A 20,778-nucleotide genomic window follows, 5' to 3' on the forward strand; every position below is an offset into this window, starting at 1 on the left:
GGGCCCCATGACAATCATGGTTCCCTGTTTGAGGCAATGTTTTTTAGGCCGGATGCCCTTCCTGACGCCAATGCCCTTCCTGACGCCAAATATATATATATACAGTATATAGGTTTATTCTAACCACTGCTGACTCACTGACTAAACCACCTTTAGAGGCCATTTTTCCCCGCAAAGCGGGGGTTGGCCTTTTTCGGGCACCGTGGTTGTTGTTGTTTTTGGTCCCCTTTTTGAAGCAATGTTTTATGGCCGGATGCCCTTCCTGCCACCAACCCTGTTAGTCGCCTTTTACGACAAACAGGGAATTACCAGTGAGCTGGTACTCAATTTGCCGACCTCGGAAGGATGACAGGCTGAGTCAACCCCCCTGGCGTTAATTCAGCGATCGACCGGGATTCTAACCCAGGATCCTAGGATCCTAAGCTGGCACCCTGACCGCTAAGCCAACACCAGGCTGACTGATTCACTGACTCCTGGCTGACTCACTGACTGACTGATATTAATGTTTGGTACCTTCTGGGTGTCATAGAAAGCTGAAATTTGGTGTGCCGATGAACTTCGAAGCTGATACAGTGGGAAAAATCACCGAACCATCGGAAAGCGTCTGTAAATTAAAATTTACGTAAAAATCCATAAACGCGTCTTTAAAAAGAAAAAAATCAATCGATATCTAGCATTTGAAAATTGTAATTTCTATAACTGTAAACTGTGAAATAAAAACGGCATTGAAAATTTTCATCAAAAAAACGTAAACATGTTCATTAAAAAAAGACAAAAAAAACTCAATTGATGGTGATGCTTGCCTATAATCATAAGGCTTCTATTTATTATGTACCTGCGTCCGAATCATGATTTGTTATTGCTTACAATGTATAAGCATACCCCTCTAGTATATGTTTACATCCTTATTCCATTCCTACCACAATAATGTGTGTTGTGTTGTTTCTCTGTGTTTTTATCTGCCTGTTCTGCTTTATCCCCACACTGACCTGTAAAACTGTTGCATTTTTCGTTTAACTTCAGCAAAAATATACAATTCATATCCAGTACTTCAATTGATTTATTTTGTTTGGTTAGGGAATATTAGTTCCGATTCACGTTGTCACCCTTGTCCTCCATATATTTGTGATTTGCATTTTCATATGAAGTGCCAAACACTCTCTTGCAGTGATTGAATCATCCTTTTCCAGTAAAGCTATGTTTGCTTTCCTGGCTTGGAGATTTACTACAGCTGGCACTATACAACACATAGCTCTCTGAATTCCTAATTAAACTGTGCTGAGTAAAGAATTCACATTAGCTGGGTGATTTCTTCAATTTCAATATTTTATTCTTTGTAACTTAAAATTTAATTTTCGATTATTGTGTTAGGCTGTGGACAAACCTTCATATATATATATATATATATTGTTATGGATACGGGGGACGGCTCTCCCGTTAGCAAGGGGGGGTTAATCCCCTTGTCCTGTTAAGCTGGCCGTCTCCGCTGGTCCTGGTACTTGTAACGCTCTCCCGCGGGATAGAACGGATCAGGGTTATGGGTCCAGGGTTTATCCCGAATACCTTTAGCCGGCCCTCCGCAGAACAGGGAGACAAGTACCGCTCGAACCCCGGACAAGATGTTATTTGCCGAGCGGTTTTCAGCAGCCGGCGGTTCGAACCATTTAACAAAGACTAACCCGATCCTGAGCGTTGGCCAAATCGTGCCACGTATATTAGGGTGCATCAAACGCCCTTAGGTTCTTGGATTTTAATGTCTATTCTCTCAAATGTTACACTTGTTGGTAGAAGTATGTATGCAAAAAATAAATGAAATCAGAGGTGGTCCTGGGTGGCCACCGGCCACTTTTATATATTTAGGGCCATTTTCGGGGCCGCACTATGTAAAAATGTTTGATTTTGTTATTTTACACCCAAACCTAGTCATGTTTGGTATCAAATTGAAGGTCTTGATGAGAGGAATACAAATATAACAATTTTATGCAAAAAACGATGGTTTGATAATTAGTTTGTATTTTTACATGAATGAAATCGGAGGTCTAATCGTGGGTCCCATACTAGTAGTCTAATAATATCCTTTATTTTCTTTCAGATGGCAGATAAGAAGACCAGATTAGCAAGTGCCATTTTTGGTCTTGGCAATGCTTTTACAGAAGCAGATGGTACATTGACAGGAGTCCGCCTCCCAACTTGCCGGCAGGTTCTTCGATGCGTGATGTGGTACATCCAGAAAGAAATATGTGAAGGCAAACAAACTCAGCCACTGAAATGGAAATCTGCCAGCATCGTCCTTATCCAGCTGAAAAAATTCTACACTAAAGCAAATATTCCTATGCTTTCAGACCATCAATGCTGCAAACTAATACTTGACCTTCTTAATGACAATAACAAATTGCGTCAAATACCTGTTTCTCGCCGAGAATCTCCAAGCACTTTGGCTAAGTTGCAAACCATGAATGAACGTCTTGATAAGACCTTTGGTGTATGGACAAAAGATGCAATGACAAACATTAAGAATGAGGAAGATAGAGTATTTTTAGAGTCAATGAAATCTGACAGAGTAGCCTCATTTGGTGGTGTTGACAAGAAGAAAGTTGATAAAGATCATAGAAAAGAAAAACGCCTCTTAGCGGAAGCTTCAAGACGAGAACGTCATGAATCATCCAGTGTACAAGAGATGACAATTAGTTCTGTATGCTCTGATGATAGTGACTCTGCAGATAGCTTGGAAGAAACTGAAGAAGAGGCGATTCCAGAGTTTCAAAGGAAGCGTAGTCACCACAGATCAACATATGCAGGTACATCTGCCTTTATTCCTCATGATATTCTGAAAAGACATTCAGTTGTGTCTGTTGCTACTCGACTAAACATAACTCCTGTTCAACAGGTTGCGCTCACCAAAGCTGTAATTCAAGAGGCAGGAGGTGATCCACGTCGTGTGGCCAAGTCGTACTCAACTGCTGATAAGGCTCGACGATCAATAACAAGTGCTATCGCCAAAGATATTCAAGAAAATTGGATCGCCCCAACAGCTGCAACACTTCACTGGGATGGCAAGCAGATACCAACGCTCACAAACAAGAATGTCAAGGAAGAAAGATTGCCAGTGTTGGTTGGGAATGCCACTGATGTAAAGCTACTGGGGGTGGCTAGATATCCTCCTGGAAGTGATAGGTCATCAGGTGACATCATTGCCGAGCACACTTACACGTATCTACATTCATGGAAGTGCAAACAATCAGTTGTCAACTTATGTTTTGACACAACAGCATCAAACACTGGACACGTTACAGCTGCCTGTGTTACCATTCAATCAAAACTGGACCGTGCTCTTCTGTGGTGTGCATGTCGCCATCATGTTGGAGAGGTAATCCTGGATCATGTGTTTGACGTTCTCAAAATTGAGGCATCAAAGTCTCCAGAAGTATCTTTGTTCCAAAAATTCCAGAAGAATTGGGAACGCATATCGCATGCAAAGAATGAAAGTTTAACCAAAATTGACATTTCCATGTACAATGACTATGCACAACAGCTGCTTTTATCCTGCAAAAACAAGGTTTTAAGCACAATCCGCACAAGCGCTTCATACTGTAGGGAAGACTACAAGGAAATGGCACAACTCTGCCAGGTAGTCCTCGATGATGATGTCACAAAACAAGGAACACTCCACAGACCAGGGGCCATGCATAAAGCAAGGTGGATGTCAAAGATTCTTTATTCCATCAAAATATGCCTACTTGAAGAGCAAATTTCTCTACTACCTCGAGGAACTGTAACAACACAACATCAACAGAAAAAACTGAAGGAGTTTGTTGTTTTTGTTGTTTATATTTATTGTGATTGGTGGCTCATATGTCAGTCTGCTTCAAATGCCCCATGGTTTGATTTGTGCTTTTACAAGACTCTGCTCAACTATAAAGCTGTCAACTCAACCATTTCAGTCAGCGCTGTGAAAGCCTTTGATAGACATTTGTGGTATTTAACCCCAGAACTGGTTGTTTTGGCACTGTTCAGCAATGCAATTCCTCAAAAGGATCGTCGTGCCCTTGCAGATGTGTTACTGGCCATACAACCAGATGAAATGCCAAGCACTCCAAAACACCGCTACGGTTCTGGATATGGCAAACCGTCATTTCCAAAAATTACAGAAGCGACAACCCTGGCTGATCTTGTGAACGAGGACTCGTGGTTTACAGTAAACCTTCTTCACCTAGATATGACCTTCCTAACAGAGGATGTTGACACTTGGCAGAACAATGAGCACTTCAAGGCAGCCAAGTCCATTGTGGATGGGCTTAATGTTGTGAATGACCCTGCGGAGAGAGCAGTAAAGCTCGCAACTGATTTTGTCTCAACTGCAAGAAGAGAAGACCACTTCCAAAATCTTCTTCAAGTGGTTGAATGTGACCGCAAAGCGAGGCCAAATTTGCGGAAACGAGCAAAGTTGGAGTAGTGACATTGGCGTTGTGCTTAATACATTTTCAAACTTTTAATCAATGAAAGTACAATACTACAACACTGTACTACAACTTTGTAATATGAAGAACGATTTTGGTTAATTTTACATTGACATGTAAGGTTGTTTTAACTGTTTGATATTAGGCATTTAGTAAAAGTAGGACTTTACTTTTGTATATAGGTATAATGGTTAATTTTACATTATCTTGTAGTTAATTTTACATTATCTTGTAAAGTAGTTTAGCTGTGGCCCTAAATGGCCCTAAATATATAAAAGTGGCCGGTGGCCACCCAGGACCACCTCTGATTTCATCTATTTTTTGCATACATACTTCTACCAACAAGTGTAACATTTGAGGGAATAGACATTAAAATACAACAACTTTTTGAAAATCATGGGGCGTTTGATGCACCCTAACGTATATCAATGGAGGACAGGACGAAAGCGATCGGATGGGAAAGAAAACCAAAGGTAAGAAATAACAGGATTTATTATTACTAGGGCATGCCCGTACTATATATATATCTAAAATTATATCCCCCCCCTCTATTTACATGAAATGGTTTGGTCCAAAGCGAACGGCTTGTGAGTACGGTGACAATCCCCCCCCTCTATTTACATGAAATGGTTTGGTCCAAAGCGAACGGCTTGCGAGTACGGTGACAATCCCCCCCCTCTATTTACATGAAATGGTTTGGTCCAAAGCGAACGGCTTGCGGAGTTTGGTAAAGAAATCGCCATAGCGTGCACAAACGCGCAGGAAAGCGAAAGAATCGCAAATTAGTTTTAATTAGTTTTAAAACATAGTTTAACGCCAACATAGTTTGCCAACGTGAAATAAATGAATACGCTCTCAAATGTGCCGTCCGAGGCAGAGTCTGTTCGGCACGTTCGGCACACGTGATAGCTCGCTGCTCTCTGATTGGTTGAATCGTTTTTTGGACATAGCTCGGTAACTACTTGTCCGATTAATATGAAACCTTGAAAAGGCACATCCTCGGGTCCCCAGCAATATACCTGGCAAGTTTCAAGTATATCGGACCCGTGGTTGTCGAGAAACAGCGGTCACAGACAAACACACAGACATACACACATACACACACACACACACACACACACAGAGATTACTGGAATTATAGATAGATTATTTACACAAAAACCCAAAGAAAAGAAAAGAAATGTAATTTACAGGGAAATGGAAGGATCAGAAGGACACAGAGCAATTCCTTAAACAAGGTTAACTTATAAACCCCAGACAACAGAGGACAGACGACGAGCAGACTCACACGACTGGGGAATGAAGGCAGGAATGAGTGGAAGGAGGAGAAGGTCCAAGCCGATGGCAGGGCAGGAAGGTCCAGGCGAATGCAAACCGTCAAGGTTCACGTTTCGGGCTTGAAGCGAACAGCAGCCGGCAGCTCAGCGCCTCCACAACCAGCGACAATAGGGCCCTAGAGGGTATCGGTCTATTGCCGCAATATCAGCACCCCCTTACGTGTCTTTCTCTCTTGTCTGCTCCAACTGGGTCACGCATCTCCCTGAATAGGCTTGCCCGTGTGCTTATATTGTGCCTGGTGCGATCAAGCCGCCTGCCTTTTGGAAACGCCCACCGGTGAGTCCCCTCGGCCTTGGTTGGTCGCGAGGGCTCACCGGTCCCGCCCCTTGATGAGGCGCTGGCAGAGCCACGCCTTGTTCCTGGTGCTTGGCTGACTCCTCCCACCTTCCGCTCTGAGATGACCTCGTGTTCAATGGAGTTTGGGGCGATGATAATGCCAATAACAACCACCAAATGCAACGGTGGTGAACGCCGCCGTGCTGGCGCTTTGGAGGCCACGGCGATATTGTAGGGGATCTATCTTATTTCATTTGGTGCAATGCAGAGTCAACTAATGGAAAACAGAGCCTTAAACTGGAACACATAATAATTATATAACTATAGAGAGGTTCTATGATTGGCTACGTGCTTGTACATGGACTAGCTAAAGGGACGACCGTTGACCTTTACAATTAATGGAGGTATTTACAAGGAATTATTACATTATTTACAGAGGGTGATATTTACAAACAATTACACCAAGTGCAGGGTTTCCCAAATCCGTTACAATATATATATATATATATATATATATATATATTGTTACGGACGCGGTTTAGATGTTATTTACCGAGCGGTGGTATTTCCGCGACCGAACAGTTATTCCCCGACTAGACCCCGATTCCACCCAGACGTTGACCAAATCGCGCTATGCCAAATCAAGGATGGAAAGGACGCGACGACTGGGAAAGAGGAAACGACGCAAGGGGTACAGTTCTCAAGACCTCCGGAGGAGGGTATAATTACAGTGGTGGAGAAAAGGGGGTAGATTACACGGCAGAGTGAGGTAAAAAACACAGAAGAGATGGGCACTTAAATACAATCTTATCTATTCCCGGACAGACCACAGACAAACGGAACAAGGCTGACTTACACAGGGATTGATGGCAGGGAGGGACAGGTAGTTCGATGGCACAAGGTGCACCTTGGCTCGGGGACAGGATAAAGCACGGTCCGGTCCAGTCCAGAAGATGCGGGGAGGCCTCACAGCGCTCGGAGGGTACGTCTTGCTTGTTCCAAGCTCAGCGCGCATCTGACGTCACCTCCCTCTTCCTGCGCATGCTCAGCGGGGAGTGACACGCCCTCGGCTGGTTGGCTCCGCCCCACTGGGGCCGGTCCGCCGCTTCCATTGGGTGCGGGGGTTACCGGGCTCCGCCCTTGACGAGGAGCTGACAGGGAGCCCCTATTTGGTAACCCCGTCGAGCACATGTTCGATGGCGGCTCGTTGGGGAGGCCTGGTGCCCTCCCAACACCCCCTACCAACCAAGCCGGAGTGAGGACGCGCACTCCCCACGCCCGCCGCTGCCGTTGCTGTTGTTGTTGTTGTTGCTGAACCGTGAGGAAGAGCTGCGGGGAGGTATTGGGAGGTCCTAAACTTCCTAACGGTGCCATACAATCACATTCTGGTGCAACGAAGGGTCAGAATTAATGGAAACGAGTCCTTAACTGACATAGACTAAGAATAACTAGCAAGATGTCCTATAGTTGTCTTACATGAGATGCGGTGAACCTGGGCACGACATTTAATGGGGGAAATAGGGGGAGGTCGGGTCTACAGAGTGTTGTTTACAGAAAATGGGACTAGGGAATGGGGGATTGGGGATAGTTGGGAAGTATTGAGGAAATAGGGGAATATTTACAAGCGGATATGGATGGATGCAAATCCCATATCCGCAACATTGCACCCTTCTCTACCTCGGGGCGGCCCGACCCGATAAATTTTCATCTACTTTAGTGTGGCACTCAGATGTAGTTCCCTCTACTATTAACTCAACCCTGAGTGCGACAGTTTTACAGATGTTCACAAATGAGTAAATATGTCCCCCTGCGACGTTGCACCCTTCTCCTAACAGAAACACACCCACAGGATAACCGAATCGCGGAAAGCATCCTCAAACTAAACATACAGCCGGTAGGGAGCATCATTTATACAAGACTACACTGATATTTACACTACGATCCAGGACCTGTTCTTTGAGGAACACATGCAGATGTTATGCATAGGGGGAGAGCACGCATGCCAGCATCGATACACCAACCCACGAGTGCCCTGTGGCCCTACGGCCTTTAATAATGTGCAGAGCACCCCATCCAAGCACCAAAAGCACCACCCCATTACGCACAGTCAGCACCATCCGGTGCACCAATAAAGTGTTCAATAACAATGCACCATCAAGTGTCCATGGTCACCGGTGGTGTCGCAGCCGGCCGATGTTCTGCCGCTGGTCTTGCCTTCATGGAGTGCACTTGGCCTTCTGGCTTCTTTAGAAATAAAGAAAGGCGCCAACCGCGTCCATTTCTGAATTGTGGCCGTCAGGGGGGGCAACTAAAAGTGGTTCACCTGTATGGCATAGGTGCCACGTTGACCCAGAGGTCCATCCACGGGTGGTGCTTGACCGCAAAAGAACTGCGGTCCATTGTGGGCGGCCACAAAAATTGCGGTCCATATGGTGTATCGATCCAGGCAGCAAGCAGCGGAAGTACAGGCCCACAACTGCGGAGCCAGCACCTCTCTCTCCTCTCTCTCTGCCCCAAAGCCAGATCCTCGGAGGTGGGAGACAAAAGAAGACAAGTGAGTAAGGTGGTAGGGGCGCAAAAGTGCACGCAATACAAGGTAATGCATACTGGGGGCACATGGGAACCAGGTGAGACAGGTACGTTCCTACCGTACGCCCCCCCCCCCCCCACCAGGTAACCTACATTGCCCCTCCCTTACCCCTTACTGTTTCCACAAAACACAACACTACCCATAAACATCTACTTTACACATCAACAGCGTCCCTACTGTCTTCCCCGTTCCTCCCATAAACCAAATTCGTCTTCTCTCCCTCCTAACCAATCAAATTTGCCATTTCCAACTCTCATCAAAATCTGCCATCTCCAACTCAACATCAAAATCTGCCATCACCAATTCATCATCAGTCCCTCCTAAGGAGGGAGAGATGGAATCACCCCAATGTCTTATCCACGTCGTGATGCGTCTCACAAATCCAAACAGCAATTCTCATTTCCTGCAACACAAAACAAAGAAAACACAGGTGTGGAGTCATCATCATCACCTCAGATAAGTGGCTGCGTATGGTGCGACAGGTTCATCAATCCTAACTATTTCCTAAATGACTTTAACAACTTTACATTACCCGGGGTCTTTCTCCTGCCAAACCATTGGCCCACTTACACTATGGGTTCTAAAAACCAATTCCCATTGACCAAACTGTGGTGCTTCTCAATTTGGGGTCTCACTCCCCCGATTCATCTCCCGATGCCCTCGCACAATTTCTGGGCTGTGACGTGTAGCTCTCCCAGCAGGTCTACCCACCTGCACACCTCCACCACTGTAGTTGCCACTCGAGCTTACCTGCTCCTCACCCTAACCTATCTAACTGGGGAAGGCCCCTCCTGGCTCTGTCACCCCTTGGTGCCCTCCGGCACTGGGCTACCCGGGTCCGTCCTCCGGATCCTCGGGCCCCATCCACAACAACTACCGGCTCCCAGAGCCCACCTGCGGCCTCACCTGGCCGACATCCTCACAGTGGTGGAGTGCTCAAACCAACTACACACACTAACAGGCTACACGCCCAGCCATTTCCACAACACTAATGCACCCATCCAAATACCATTCTTTCACTCGCACCACAGATGCCAATATCCAACCACAATTTACCTATACCCTCTTACCTAACACTTACACTACCCGCCACGGGTATCCGTGATGGGGGTCCACTCTTCCCCCATTCACACCTCCGCACCATCCACACCACTCCGTACCACTTACTCTAACTCTCTCCACACCACTCATTCTCTGCTCCATATATTCCACACACCTGTACTTGCACACCTGTGCTCTCATACTTGGTGCCGCCTGCACCCTTCTCTCCCCCAAGCGCATTCGCGCTGATCCACAACACTCACTACTCATACACTGCTCCACACACCTGTCCAGTTCTCACACAGCATCATCTCATCTAACTACTCCCCTCTGAAACTTGCGCTTCCCAGTCGTCCCTTTAAACGATTGCGCTCCCTCGTCATTATCATCCACTCTAATCTACCTGCGTCCCCTCTACAGGTATCCTTGTCAGTAACTAACCTTAACGTTACCTAATGTCATCTTCGCTAGATCCCTACACACAATATCCTAACCCACCCGGGCTAGTTTTCACTGCCATACACCCCATAATCTATAGCGCATCTGCCCCCAGTTTGTGAGGGATGACAGAGTTGCCATCCCACCACATCGGGCATCTCCCACTACCAATTTTGCACATCAAATTTCAACAAATCAAAAATTTGCCAATCACTACCCATCATCTGCCAATCATTACTGCCAATCCTTTGCCTATCATCAAATTTTGTTTTTCTAATTTCGGGGCCAAAACACTATCCTCGTCATTACAGTCTACTTACTAATGCCTCTCGGTGCGCCAATTCACTTCTAAAGCTCGGCTTCGTACAGCCAAGCCATGAATGCGGGTTGTTTTGTGCCGGCGGCTGGATGCGTCCGGCACTTGGTGCAGGGACGGGGGCTTACCCGGGCCGAGATCCCACGCACCATCTTGGCACCGAGCCGTCCAATGGCCCGATCTCGACCTGCCGGAACGTCTCAACAAAAAGTGGTCGCCATGACGACCCTTCCGATCGGGCTGCCCGCTCCGCCTAGTGGAGCACGGACGCGGCCGTTCCAAGCGAGGCCCAGCGTGGATCGCGTACGGCGGTCCTTTCGAACCCGCCGTGGCTCGGATCCCTGCTGGTTCTCGCGGCACGCGAAGCCCGGCACGCACCGAGGGCCCGCTTCGGCTATAAGTCGCTCTCACCGCTAACCCGGTTACCGTCGATGCCTCACCTGCATGCTTACACGCGTACGCTACCCCTTTCTTGCTCATACATCCAGCCGTTTCCCTGCTCTTGGTCATTGCACCTTCTCTTACACACCTCGGTACACTCATTCCGCTCACAGACTTGGTCACACACCTGACCACCGAACACCTTGGCACACATTCGTCGCTCGCACACCTCACCAACACACCTCTTCGCGCCCCTCCTCGGTCACCTCCTCTGTGACAATCACAGGTGTGCTCTCACTCGCACACCCAACCACGTGCCTCACTACCAATTCCAGCGTGCATTCCCACACATGCTCTACCATTCCAGGTGTGCTTCCTTTCTCACCTGTCACAACCAACTCACGCTCCGTGTCACTCTTACTACTCTCACCTCCACTCTTGACAGCGCACTCACCCTTACTCTCGACAGCGCACTCATTCCTCATGCACCCGTCCGTTACACACCTTTCTCGCGCACACTCTCCCGTTACACCCTCTGTAACACTCACTACAGGTGTACACTCTTCCTTACTTTTGACAGCGCACTCTTTCCCCATGCACCCCAGAGTCGGACTTTCTCGCACACCTCCTTTTTCGCACACCAGACCTGTCGCACACTTCACCAACGGCCTCTCACGAACACCCGGGTCCATCTCGACCCCCAAGCTCATTAAATCACCTGGCGCATCATACGCACGACCATATTGGTCACCACTTACACCGGGTCCTCTTTCTCTTCGCTTCTCCATCACCTGCGAATCCCTCATCCGGTTAATGAGCACATCATCACGATCCGAACACAGACTTTGGACCAATTCTTTTACTTCCTCTTTGATCTCTTTCTTATCCTCTCTCCGTCGCTTCTTAATTTCGCTTACCCCTTCTTCCACTTCTTCTAATTTCTGCTTCACCTCTTTTATTTCCCGGTGCGTCTCCTCAAGCTCGTCCTCTAAGGCCACCTTGACCGTTTCTATGTGCGTCCTCACCTGCCGGTCCTTCGTCTCCATTACCTCTACCACCTTGTTCATTTTCCTCGTCAGGTCCTCATGTACCGTCTGACACTCTTTTTTAATTACCCCTACGTCCTTTTTCATCTCCTTCTGTGTCGATTTTAAACCCTCTATTACCGCTGTGTTCTTCTTTACCTGGTCCCCCAACTCCTTTTGTCCCACTGTCAGTTGTTCTACTCCCAGCGTCAACTCCTCTATACCACCTTGCAATTTTACAGTCCCCTTTCTCACCTCCTTCTCCATGCGCTCCTCACAGTGCCTCACCTCCTCACGCACTCCTCCGACCTCACTCACACCTCTTCTGATCTCCTCTCCCATCACTTGCATCTCCTGCCCAGATGCCACCCTCATCTGCTCCATTTCCTCCCTGTGAGCATCCAATTTAGTTTCTACCCCCATTCTGACCCCCTCTATCTGCTGCCCCATTTTTTAAACTTCCCTTTCCGCTTGGTCCCTCATGTCCCTCAATTTGCCTTCCATACTGTTTTCTAACCCCTCTAACCCCTTTTTCATCCCTTCCATTTGATTCTCTTGAGCGGCCATTCTGTTTTCTACCCCCGTTAACCCCTCCTGTATTTCCCCTAATCTATTGTCTAATCCCTCTATTCTACTCCCTAACCCTCCGATCTGGGCCCCCATGTCCTCCCTCAATTTCTCGCTATTGGACCCCATCCTTTGTTCTAACCATTGGCTATTGGCCCCCATGTCCTCCCTTAATTGCTTGCCCATTCTTTGTTCCAATTGTTCGCTATTGTGGGCCATAAGGGCCTTCATTTGTATTAAAAAAAGGTTCAAATCCACCAGCGGCGCTGCTACGGTCGCGGGCGCAGTCGCCGTAGCCATCTGCGAGGCACCATTTTGCGCGCCCGTAACCTCGTGCGCGAGGACGCCATTTTGCGAACCTGCCGCCCTCACTGCTTCGCTCTCCTCATGTCCCTCAATTTGGTCCTGGATCGACCCTGCCTCACTCTCCTCTACCGGAACCCAGCCGTCTTGATCTCCCATAGCGCGACTTTCAAAATTCGGGTTTTTTGTAAAACAAAATCAAATTTCGGTGACTTATAATTTTGAGCGCGTTAAGCGCGCTTCGGGTCCGTATCTCACTCCCGACACCAATTGTTACGGACGCGGTTTAGATGTTATTTACCGAGCGGTGGTATTTCCGCGACCGAACAGTTATTCCCCGACTAGACCCCGATTCCACCCAGATGTTGACCAAATCGCGCTATGCCAAATCAAGGATGGAAAGGACGCGACGACTGGGAAAGAGGAAACGACGCAAGGGGTACAGTTCTCAAGACCTCCGGAGGAGGGTATAATTACAGTGGTGGAGAAAAGGGGGTAGATTACACGGCAGAGTGAGGTAAAAAAACACAGAAGAGATGGGCACTTAAATACAATCTTATCTATTCCCGGACAGACCACAGACAAACGGAACAAGGCTGACTTACAAAGGGATTGATGGCAGGGAGGGACAGGTAGTTCGATGGCACAAGGTGTACCTTGGCTCGGGGACAGGATAAAGCACGGTCCAGTCCAGAAGATGCGGGGAGGCCTCACAGCGCTCGGAGGGTACGTCTTGCTTGTTCCAAGCTCAGCGCGCATCTGACGTCACCTCCCTCTTCCTGCGCATGCTCAGCGGGGAGTGACACGCCCTCGGCTGGTTGGCTCCGCCCCACTGGGGCCGGTCCGCCGCTTCCATTGGGTGCGGGGGTTACCGGGCTCCGCCCTTGACGAGGAGCTGACAGGGAGCCCCTATTTGGTAACCCCGTCGAGCACATGTTCGATGGCGGCTCGTTGGGGAGGGCTGGTGCCCTCCCAACACCCTCTACCAACCAAGCCGGAGTGAGGACGCGCACTCCCCGCGCCCGCCACTGCCGTTGCTGTTGTTGTTGTTGTTGTTGTTGTTGCTGAACCGTGAGGAAGAGCTGCGGGGAGGTATTGGGAGGTCCTAAACTTCCTAACGGTGCCATACAATCACATTCTGGTGCAACGAAGGGTCAGAATTAATGGAAACGAGTCCTTAACTGACATAGACTAAGAATAACTAGCAAGATGTCCTATAGTTGTCTTACATGAGATGCGGTGAACCTGGGCACGACATTTAATGGGGGAAATAGGGGGAGGTCGGGTCTACAGAGTGTTGTTTACAGAAAATGGGACTAGGGAATGGGGGATTGGGGATAGTTGGGAAGTATTGAGGAAATAGGGGAATATTTACAAGCGGATATGGATGGATGCAAATCCCATATCCGCAACAATATATATATATATATATATATATATATATATATATATATATATATATATATATATATATATATATATATATATATATATATATATATATATATATATATATATATATATATATATATATATATATATATATATATATATATATATATAATTATATATATATATAATTATATATATATATATATATATATATATAATTATATATATATATAATTATATATATATATATATATATATATATTTGTATATATATATATATATATATATTGTTACGGCCCGCGGATAAGGATGTTGGTTTGCCGAGCAGATGGCACCGCAGACTAATAGTTACCCCGATTAACCCGATCCCCGAACTTTGGCCGGATCGCGCCAGAGCTATTCAAAATGGAAAAGACAAAAGCAACACGGATGTGAAGAAGAAGGAGGAGACGAAAAGGTTGGCAAATACTACAAAATTTATTTACTATTTACAGGCTCAAAATAACCAAGGAGAAGGAAAGATAAGAAAATAATATACAGAAGATTTTAGAGACACAGTGAAAATCGCTAGCTTATCTAAACAGACTTAATTAATACCCAGGACAGAACAAACGAAGACGACTCACACGGGGAATGATGATAGGAATGGCGGAGGTGGATGGCTTGGAGGGGGGGAGGCCGGTCCAAGGGGTCCTGCAGCACGATCGGCGCGTTTAGCAGCCGCCGTTCCTTCGCGGCCCTGCTCAAAACCGCCGTCCAGGCCCCAAGCGGCTGTTGAGTGTTGTTGCTGCTGTGGCCGCTGCTGCTGCTGCTGCTGTGGACGTCGCGTGCTTTGCCAGGACTACAACAGGCTTTGTGCTTCCCTGGATGATGATCTCCTTGGATGTTCTCTATGTTCTCTTGGTCCAACAACTCTTCCTCTTTCTTGGCCCGACCACTCCTCACCATCGACAACCCAACGCAACCAACGCAACCACTGACCACCACAACGCCACCAACGCAACCTTCACACTTCTTGCGCGCGCGCCTTTTTAGCGCCTCCGGCGATTAAGCCCCGGCCTTCAGGACACGCCCATCGGTGTGCTCACCTCGGCCATGGTTGGTCGCGCGACCCTCTGGCTCCGCCCTTGATGACGACGGGCGGGCACGCCTTTCTTCCCCGACCCGAGCACATGTTCAATGGTGGTTTTGGAGGGGATGTAATTGGCAAATTGAGGCTTGGCCATGACGAAAGGGGAAATGGAGGTTTTTGGGAATGGGAATGAAGAATGAAGGGAATCTATCTTATTTCACTTGGTGCAATGGAGTGTCATTTTAATGGAAGACAAAGCCTTAACCTAATACACAGAATAAGGAAATAAACTACTGAACAGGGATATTATAGTGTCCTTCAATGTATGCTTTATGGAATTAACATTTTAACAAATAATTAACATTAACAATTAACATCTATCTATAATTCCAGCAATCTCTGTGTGTGTGTGTGTGTGTGTGTGTGTGTCTGTGTGTCTGTGTGTTTGTTTGTTTGTCTGTGACCGCTGTTTCTCGACAACCACGGGTCCGATATACTTGAAACTTGCCAGGTATATTGCTGGGGACCCGAGGATGTGCCTTTTCAAGGTTTCATATTAATCGGACAAGTAGTTACCGAACTATGTCCAAAAAACGATTCAACCAATCAGAGAGCAGCGAGCTATCACGTGTGCCGAACGTGCCGAACAGACTCTGCCTCGGACGGCACATTTGAGAGCGTATTCATTTATTTCACGTTGGCAAACTATGTTGGCGTTAAACTATGTTTTAAAACGAATTAAAACTACTTTGCGATTCATCGTAACTGCGATTCGTAACTGCCGTTCGCTTTGGCTTTGCGAATGGACCAAACCATTTCATGTAAATAGAGGGGGGGGGGGATTGTCACCGTACTCGCAAGCCGTTCGCTTTGGACCAAACCATTTCATGTAAATAGAGGGGGGGGATATAATTTTAGATATAGATATAGTACGGGCATGCCCTAGTTTAACACAATAACAACAAAAGGCATTTTAAGGCCATTTTCCCTGCGAGAGCGGGGGTTAGCCTTGCAGGCCCCATGACTATCTTCTCCATTTTGCCCTATTTTCTGCATCTCCCCTGGTTAACCCCCTTGCCCGCATTTCTTCTTCCACCACCTTTAGCCAAGTCTTTCTCGGTCTTCCCCGTCCTCTACTTCCTTCTGCATTCATTTCCATCACTCTTCTCAACCAGTCACTTTCATCCTTCCTCAACACATGACCAAACCATCTCAACCTGTTTCTCTTCACAGCATTCATCACAGGCTCTATGATGTTCATTGAAGACTGAATGAATGAATGAATGATCGTTTTAAGGCCATTTTTCCCCGCGACAGCGGGGGTTAGCCTTGCGGGCCCCATGACAATCATGGTTCCCTGTTTGAGGCAATGTTTTTATGTATTTGTGAGTCATGAAGATATTATATATGTAATTTTATGTAATGTAATTTATGTAATGTTCATTGAAGACTGCTGGCTCGTTATTCCAAAAGTTGCAGGAATATGTGCAAGTTGCAGTTGCAGGTCCCCCCCCCCCCCTCCCCTTCCCACACCTCCTGCCCCCAAGCCCTCTCCCTCCCACACTTCTCCCTGCTCTCAAATGTTGTGGTTGTGTGCTTCCCCTTCTCTCCCCATCTTGTCGTCCGCTTCCTCTTTTTGTATATTTTGTTTGTCTGGTTGATTTGTTTGTGAAATAAATGTTAGCTCTTTCACGAGCCTCGATTCAGTATACAAAAAAAAAAAAAAAAAAACTGCCGGAACGCCCTTTGACCTTTATACAACAGACTGGAGGCAGGAAGGCGATATTTTACAACAATTTACTGTACAATAAAAACACAATAAAAAAAACACAAGCCTCATTTCCGCAACACTGCACCCTCCTCCTCTTAGGCACGTCCCGGGCCTATAACTTTAATTTAGTGTGACACGTAGGTGTAGTTCCCTCTACTTTTAACCTGACCCTGAGTGCGACAGTTTTAAAACATAAATAAATATGTCCCGCTGCTCCATTGCACCCTACCTAACAGACTCACGCCCACAGCTAACCGAATTGCGGAATGGTCTTCAAACTATACACTGACGGTGGGGAGCATTATTTACAATGGCTTTACTTTATTTACAAAACTAACCCAGGACCTGTGATTGTTCTTTCTGGGGGGAGACAGTCTGCTCTGCATCGACGCACCATGAAAGCACCCAAAACGCACCAACACACCCTCAAGCACCAATCGGTGCACAGTCATCATTGTTCATGAAAATAAAAACAACAACCCCTAACCCTGCAGGTGGTCTCTTGCTTTTCGGCTCCCTCTGCTGGCTATTTGCTATTTTCCTGGTGTTGTCATCTTCCTTTGCTGGCGGCCTATTTGTTACAATAAAATGCACCCAACGTGTCCATTTTTATTTATTTATGGCCCACAGGGCCGACTAGTGTGGTTCACCTGTGGGGCATCGGTGCCCTGTGATCAAGGTCCGCCAGCAAGATTTTGGGCCTTCATGGCCGGTTCCAGCAGAGGGGCCATGCCCCAACCCATGGGGTCCATAAGTGGTGCTCGGCCACAGACATGTGGTCCATAATGTGGTGCATCGATGCAGACAGCTGGTTCTGGGAGTTCCGGGCGCACAATGGCGGACTCACGCACGCTCCCCTCGGCGCCCAGTTGCGCTCATGTCCTCATGTGGGAGACAAAGGGGGGAGAAAGACAGATGAGCGAGGGGTAAGGTCACAAGGGTACACGTCAATAAGGCAATGCAAGGTGAAGTGCGTACGGAGAGCGAAGTGAGAAAGCTCGTCCCTACCGTACGTCATCCCCCCTGTCACCTACCCTACCCTTGCCCTTACCCCATATTTACAAAAATCTACACATTTACCAATCCGTCGCTACCGTCACATCTTCCCCCTATACCAAATTCGTCTTCACTCCCTCCAACCAAAATTTGCCATCACCCAATTCATCATCAATCCTCATAAGGAGGCAGAGATGGAACAACAAGCACAATGTCACACCCACGTCATGATGCGTCTCACATTCCAAACATCTGCACAATAAAAATAATAAAACATGGCATGGTGTGGAGTTACGTCACCTCAGGTGAGTGGATGTAGATGGTGCGAGGAGACCTTCATCCTAACTACTTTCTAAATGACTTTAATACACTTTACACTACCCGGGGTCTTTCCCTGCCAATCCATTGGCCAACTTACACTATGGGTTCTAAAAAACCAATTCCCATTGACCAAAGTTTCAACAATCACATTTGGGGCACCTTGTATCCTCTCAATGGCAATCATTCTACATTTGCCACATCGTTACTTGGCAACTATAAGAAGATTGATAGTTTTTAATGTACAAATCACTTTTTGAACTAAATACCCAATGAATGGCTATTCATCCAACTTAACAAAGGGGTCTCTGGAGATCGATACATATGAATCATGATCATCCGTAAATACTGTGTTGTTGTTTTATCCATATCTTCACTCAACCTATCTTCATAACTTCCATGTGTTTATTTCAATTGAATGCTGATTCCAGTGCTTACCTTTTGAAAGTCTTTCTTGGTATTGAATTTCTATATGAACACACAATCTGTAAGAACCATTCATTTCACAAAAGTAACAAATATAATAAACTCATCACCTCTATATCAAGCATTCTGCTTCACTTTGCTTCCTGGTACATTACATCTTGTATTTTATGTCAAACATTTGTACTTTGATTGTAAGCTTTGTATTTTAATCTGATTTGGTCTTGTACTGATCCATCCTGAGGGGCAGAAAGAGCAACCAGTTCTTACATGACCATTCGTTTATTTTATGATAATGCATTCTGGCTTTAGGGTCAAGGTGCATGTTCATTGTTTGGACAAACTTTCCCATGTACCTTGTTCTTCAAACCAAAATGCTTGTTATGGCGTAGCCCGTAGGGAAATGCCATCTGGAACAGCATTTGTCTGTCCATCCGGTGTATGTATGTATGTACTGTATGTACTGTAAGTATATATTGTTGCGGATCTCCCGAAGCCCGTCCACGTTACAAAGGGGGGATTAAACCCCTTTTTCCCCTTGGGTCTTCGTGTCCACGAGGCCGAAACGCCACCTCCGCAGCAAGCATGAAAAAGGGTATCAGATCGACGCCGCACGTACCTTTGACCCACGCTGCCACAAAAACGGGGACCGGACCTCGCACAAGCCACACTTAATCGAGTACGCCCGAGCGGTGTGCGTATCACGTGACTCGTGCCGTTATTTCTATTGAACCCGATTCAAGCGGTTCTATTCGTACTATTCTAGGCCAATGGATGGAAGGGACGGGAACGGTCAAATCAGAGGAAGAACACAATTTATTTACACAATGTACAATAATCGGGTAAAGGAAAGGGGACACAGAGCAGAAGCTTAATCAATCTTGACTTAAGCCCAGACAAAGGGCCGACTCACTCACACGGGGAAATGGAGGAAGAAAGTTCACGCGCCAAACGCGCCTTGCCGTCGGTCGCTCCGGGGCAGCTCGCCCGGCGTGGCCCTCTGGCGGTCACGGCACGTATGCAGGAAAAGGCAGGCAGGAGGAGATCATGCGTCTGTGGCCCGGAACAGGTCGTCTTCTCGAACACGATTAATACAGCGCAGCAGAGCACAGGGCACGGGGCACGGGGAAAGTTCGTGTACAACGATGATAACAGGCAATTCAATTCACTCGTTCTCCAGCTCAACTCGCGTTCTCAAGCTCAACTCGCACTCCAGCTCCACTGATCTGAAGTCTGCTGGCGGGGGGGGGGGGGGAGGCTCAGAGCAGGGTTTTATGGCTCCGCCCCGGCCCTACCCGAATGTTCCATGCTCCGCCTCCCGTTGCCGTGGTTAGCCACTCCCCTCGAGCTCTGATTGGTGGCTGGCGCTTACTGGTCACTCCCCCTGCAGCTCCTCCTTTCGGCCTTGCCAGACTTGTTCAGGCCGAGCACGTGGCATTTCAGCGTCAAAAGAACACCCTACTCACGGGCCTGCTCAACGCAAAACTAACACAGGAAAGGAGACGACCTTACATTTACTAAGAAATAACTATACTATCGCGAGGCTACATGTTGTGGTGCGTCTACCAATGAGGGGGGGTTATCCTTTATTCCAAAACCACAACAATATGTATGTATGTCCCTTCTGCCGGCATTTTGTGGGTTTATTCCATGTAAAATTAATTTTCTCTGCAACCGTTGGTTTGATTGACACAAAATTTTCACCATAGGAATGCCTCCTCTTGTGGATTTTTAATTATAATTATGACGTCATATCTCACGTGGTATGGGCGCCATCTGGGAAAAACCGTAAAACCTGTCACCTCTACATTTCTGAAACTGCTCCATAGAAAAAATTGAAATGTGGCTCATTTTAAAGTACTCCCCATGGGGAATAACATATTGTCCTGTGGACGACTCTATTAAGACAGAGCATCCACAGATGAATCGAGCTTACTTTGAGGCGTTTCCAATTCAATGGCGGATCGATACACGAGTGGGGGGATTGGGGGAGGATGCCGCGGCTTACCTGTCGGTCCGACGATGTCTTCCCCTGTAAATTAATAAATAAACCAAAAACGGATGTGAAATGTAC

The 20,778-nt window shown here is 46.9% G+C and overlaps 2 protein-coding genes across 2 annotated transcripts in view; both read left to right on the top strand.

The window, feature by feature from the left end:
- Window positions 1-20,778, top strand: part of LOC137412417 (uncharacterized) — a 216,647-nt gene that overhangs the window by 28,941 nt on the left and 166,928 nt on the right. The gene's annotated exons all lie outside the window — the stretch shown is intronic.
- Window positions 2,091-4,841, top strand: LOC144889807 (uncharacterized). The gene is made up of 2 exons (XM_078771006.1): window positions 2,091-2,798; window positions 2,888-4,841. The coding sequence occupies exons 1-2, from the start codon at window positions 2,703-2,705 to the stop codon at window positions 4,451-4,453; spliced, it is 1,662 nt and encodes a 553-aa protein (XP_078627132.1). The 5' UTR covers window positions 2,091-2,702; the 3' UTR covers window positions 4,454-4,841.

Source organism: Myxine glutinosa, chromosome 1 (assembly GCF_964187855.1).
Source record: "Myxine glutinosa chromosome 1, kmMyxGlut1.1, whole genome shotgun sequence".
NCBI classification, from domain to species: Eukaryota; Metazoa; Chordata; class Myxini; order Myxiniformes; family Myxinidae; genus Myxine; species Myxine glutinosa.

What these genes read in the sequence shown, in the direction of transcription:
- LOC144889807 (XM_078771006.1), top strand. Translation starts at nt 2,703, where the DNA reads ATGATAGTGACTCTGCAGATAGCTTGGAAGAAACTGAAGAAGAGGCGA. An exon ending in CCACAGATCAACATATGCAG is followed by an intron (nt 2,799 to 2,887) that starts GTACATCTGCCT and finishes CCTGTTCAACAG; the next exon opens with GTTGCGCTCACCAAAGCTGT.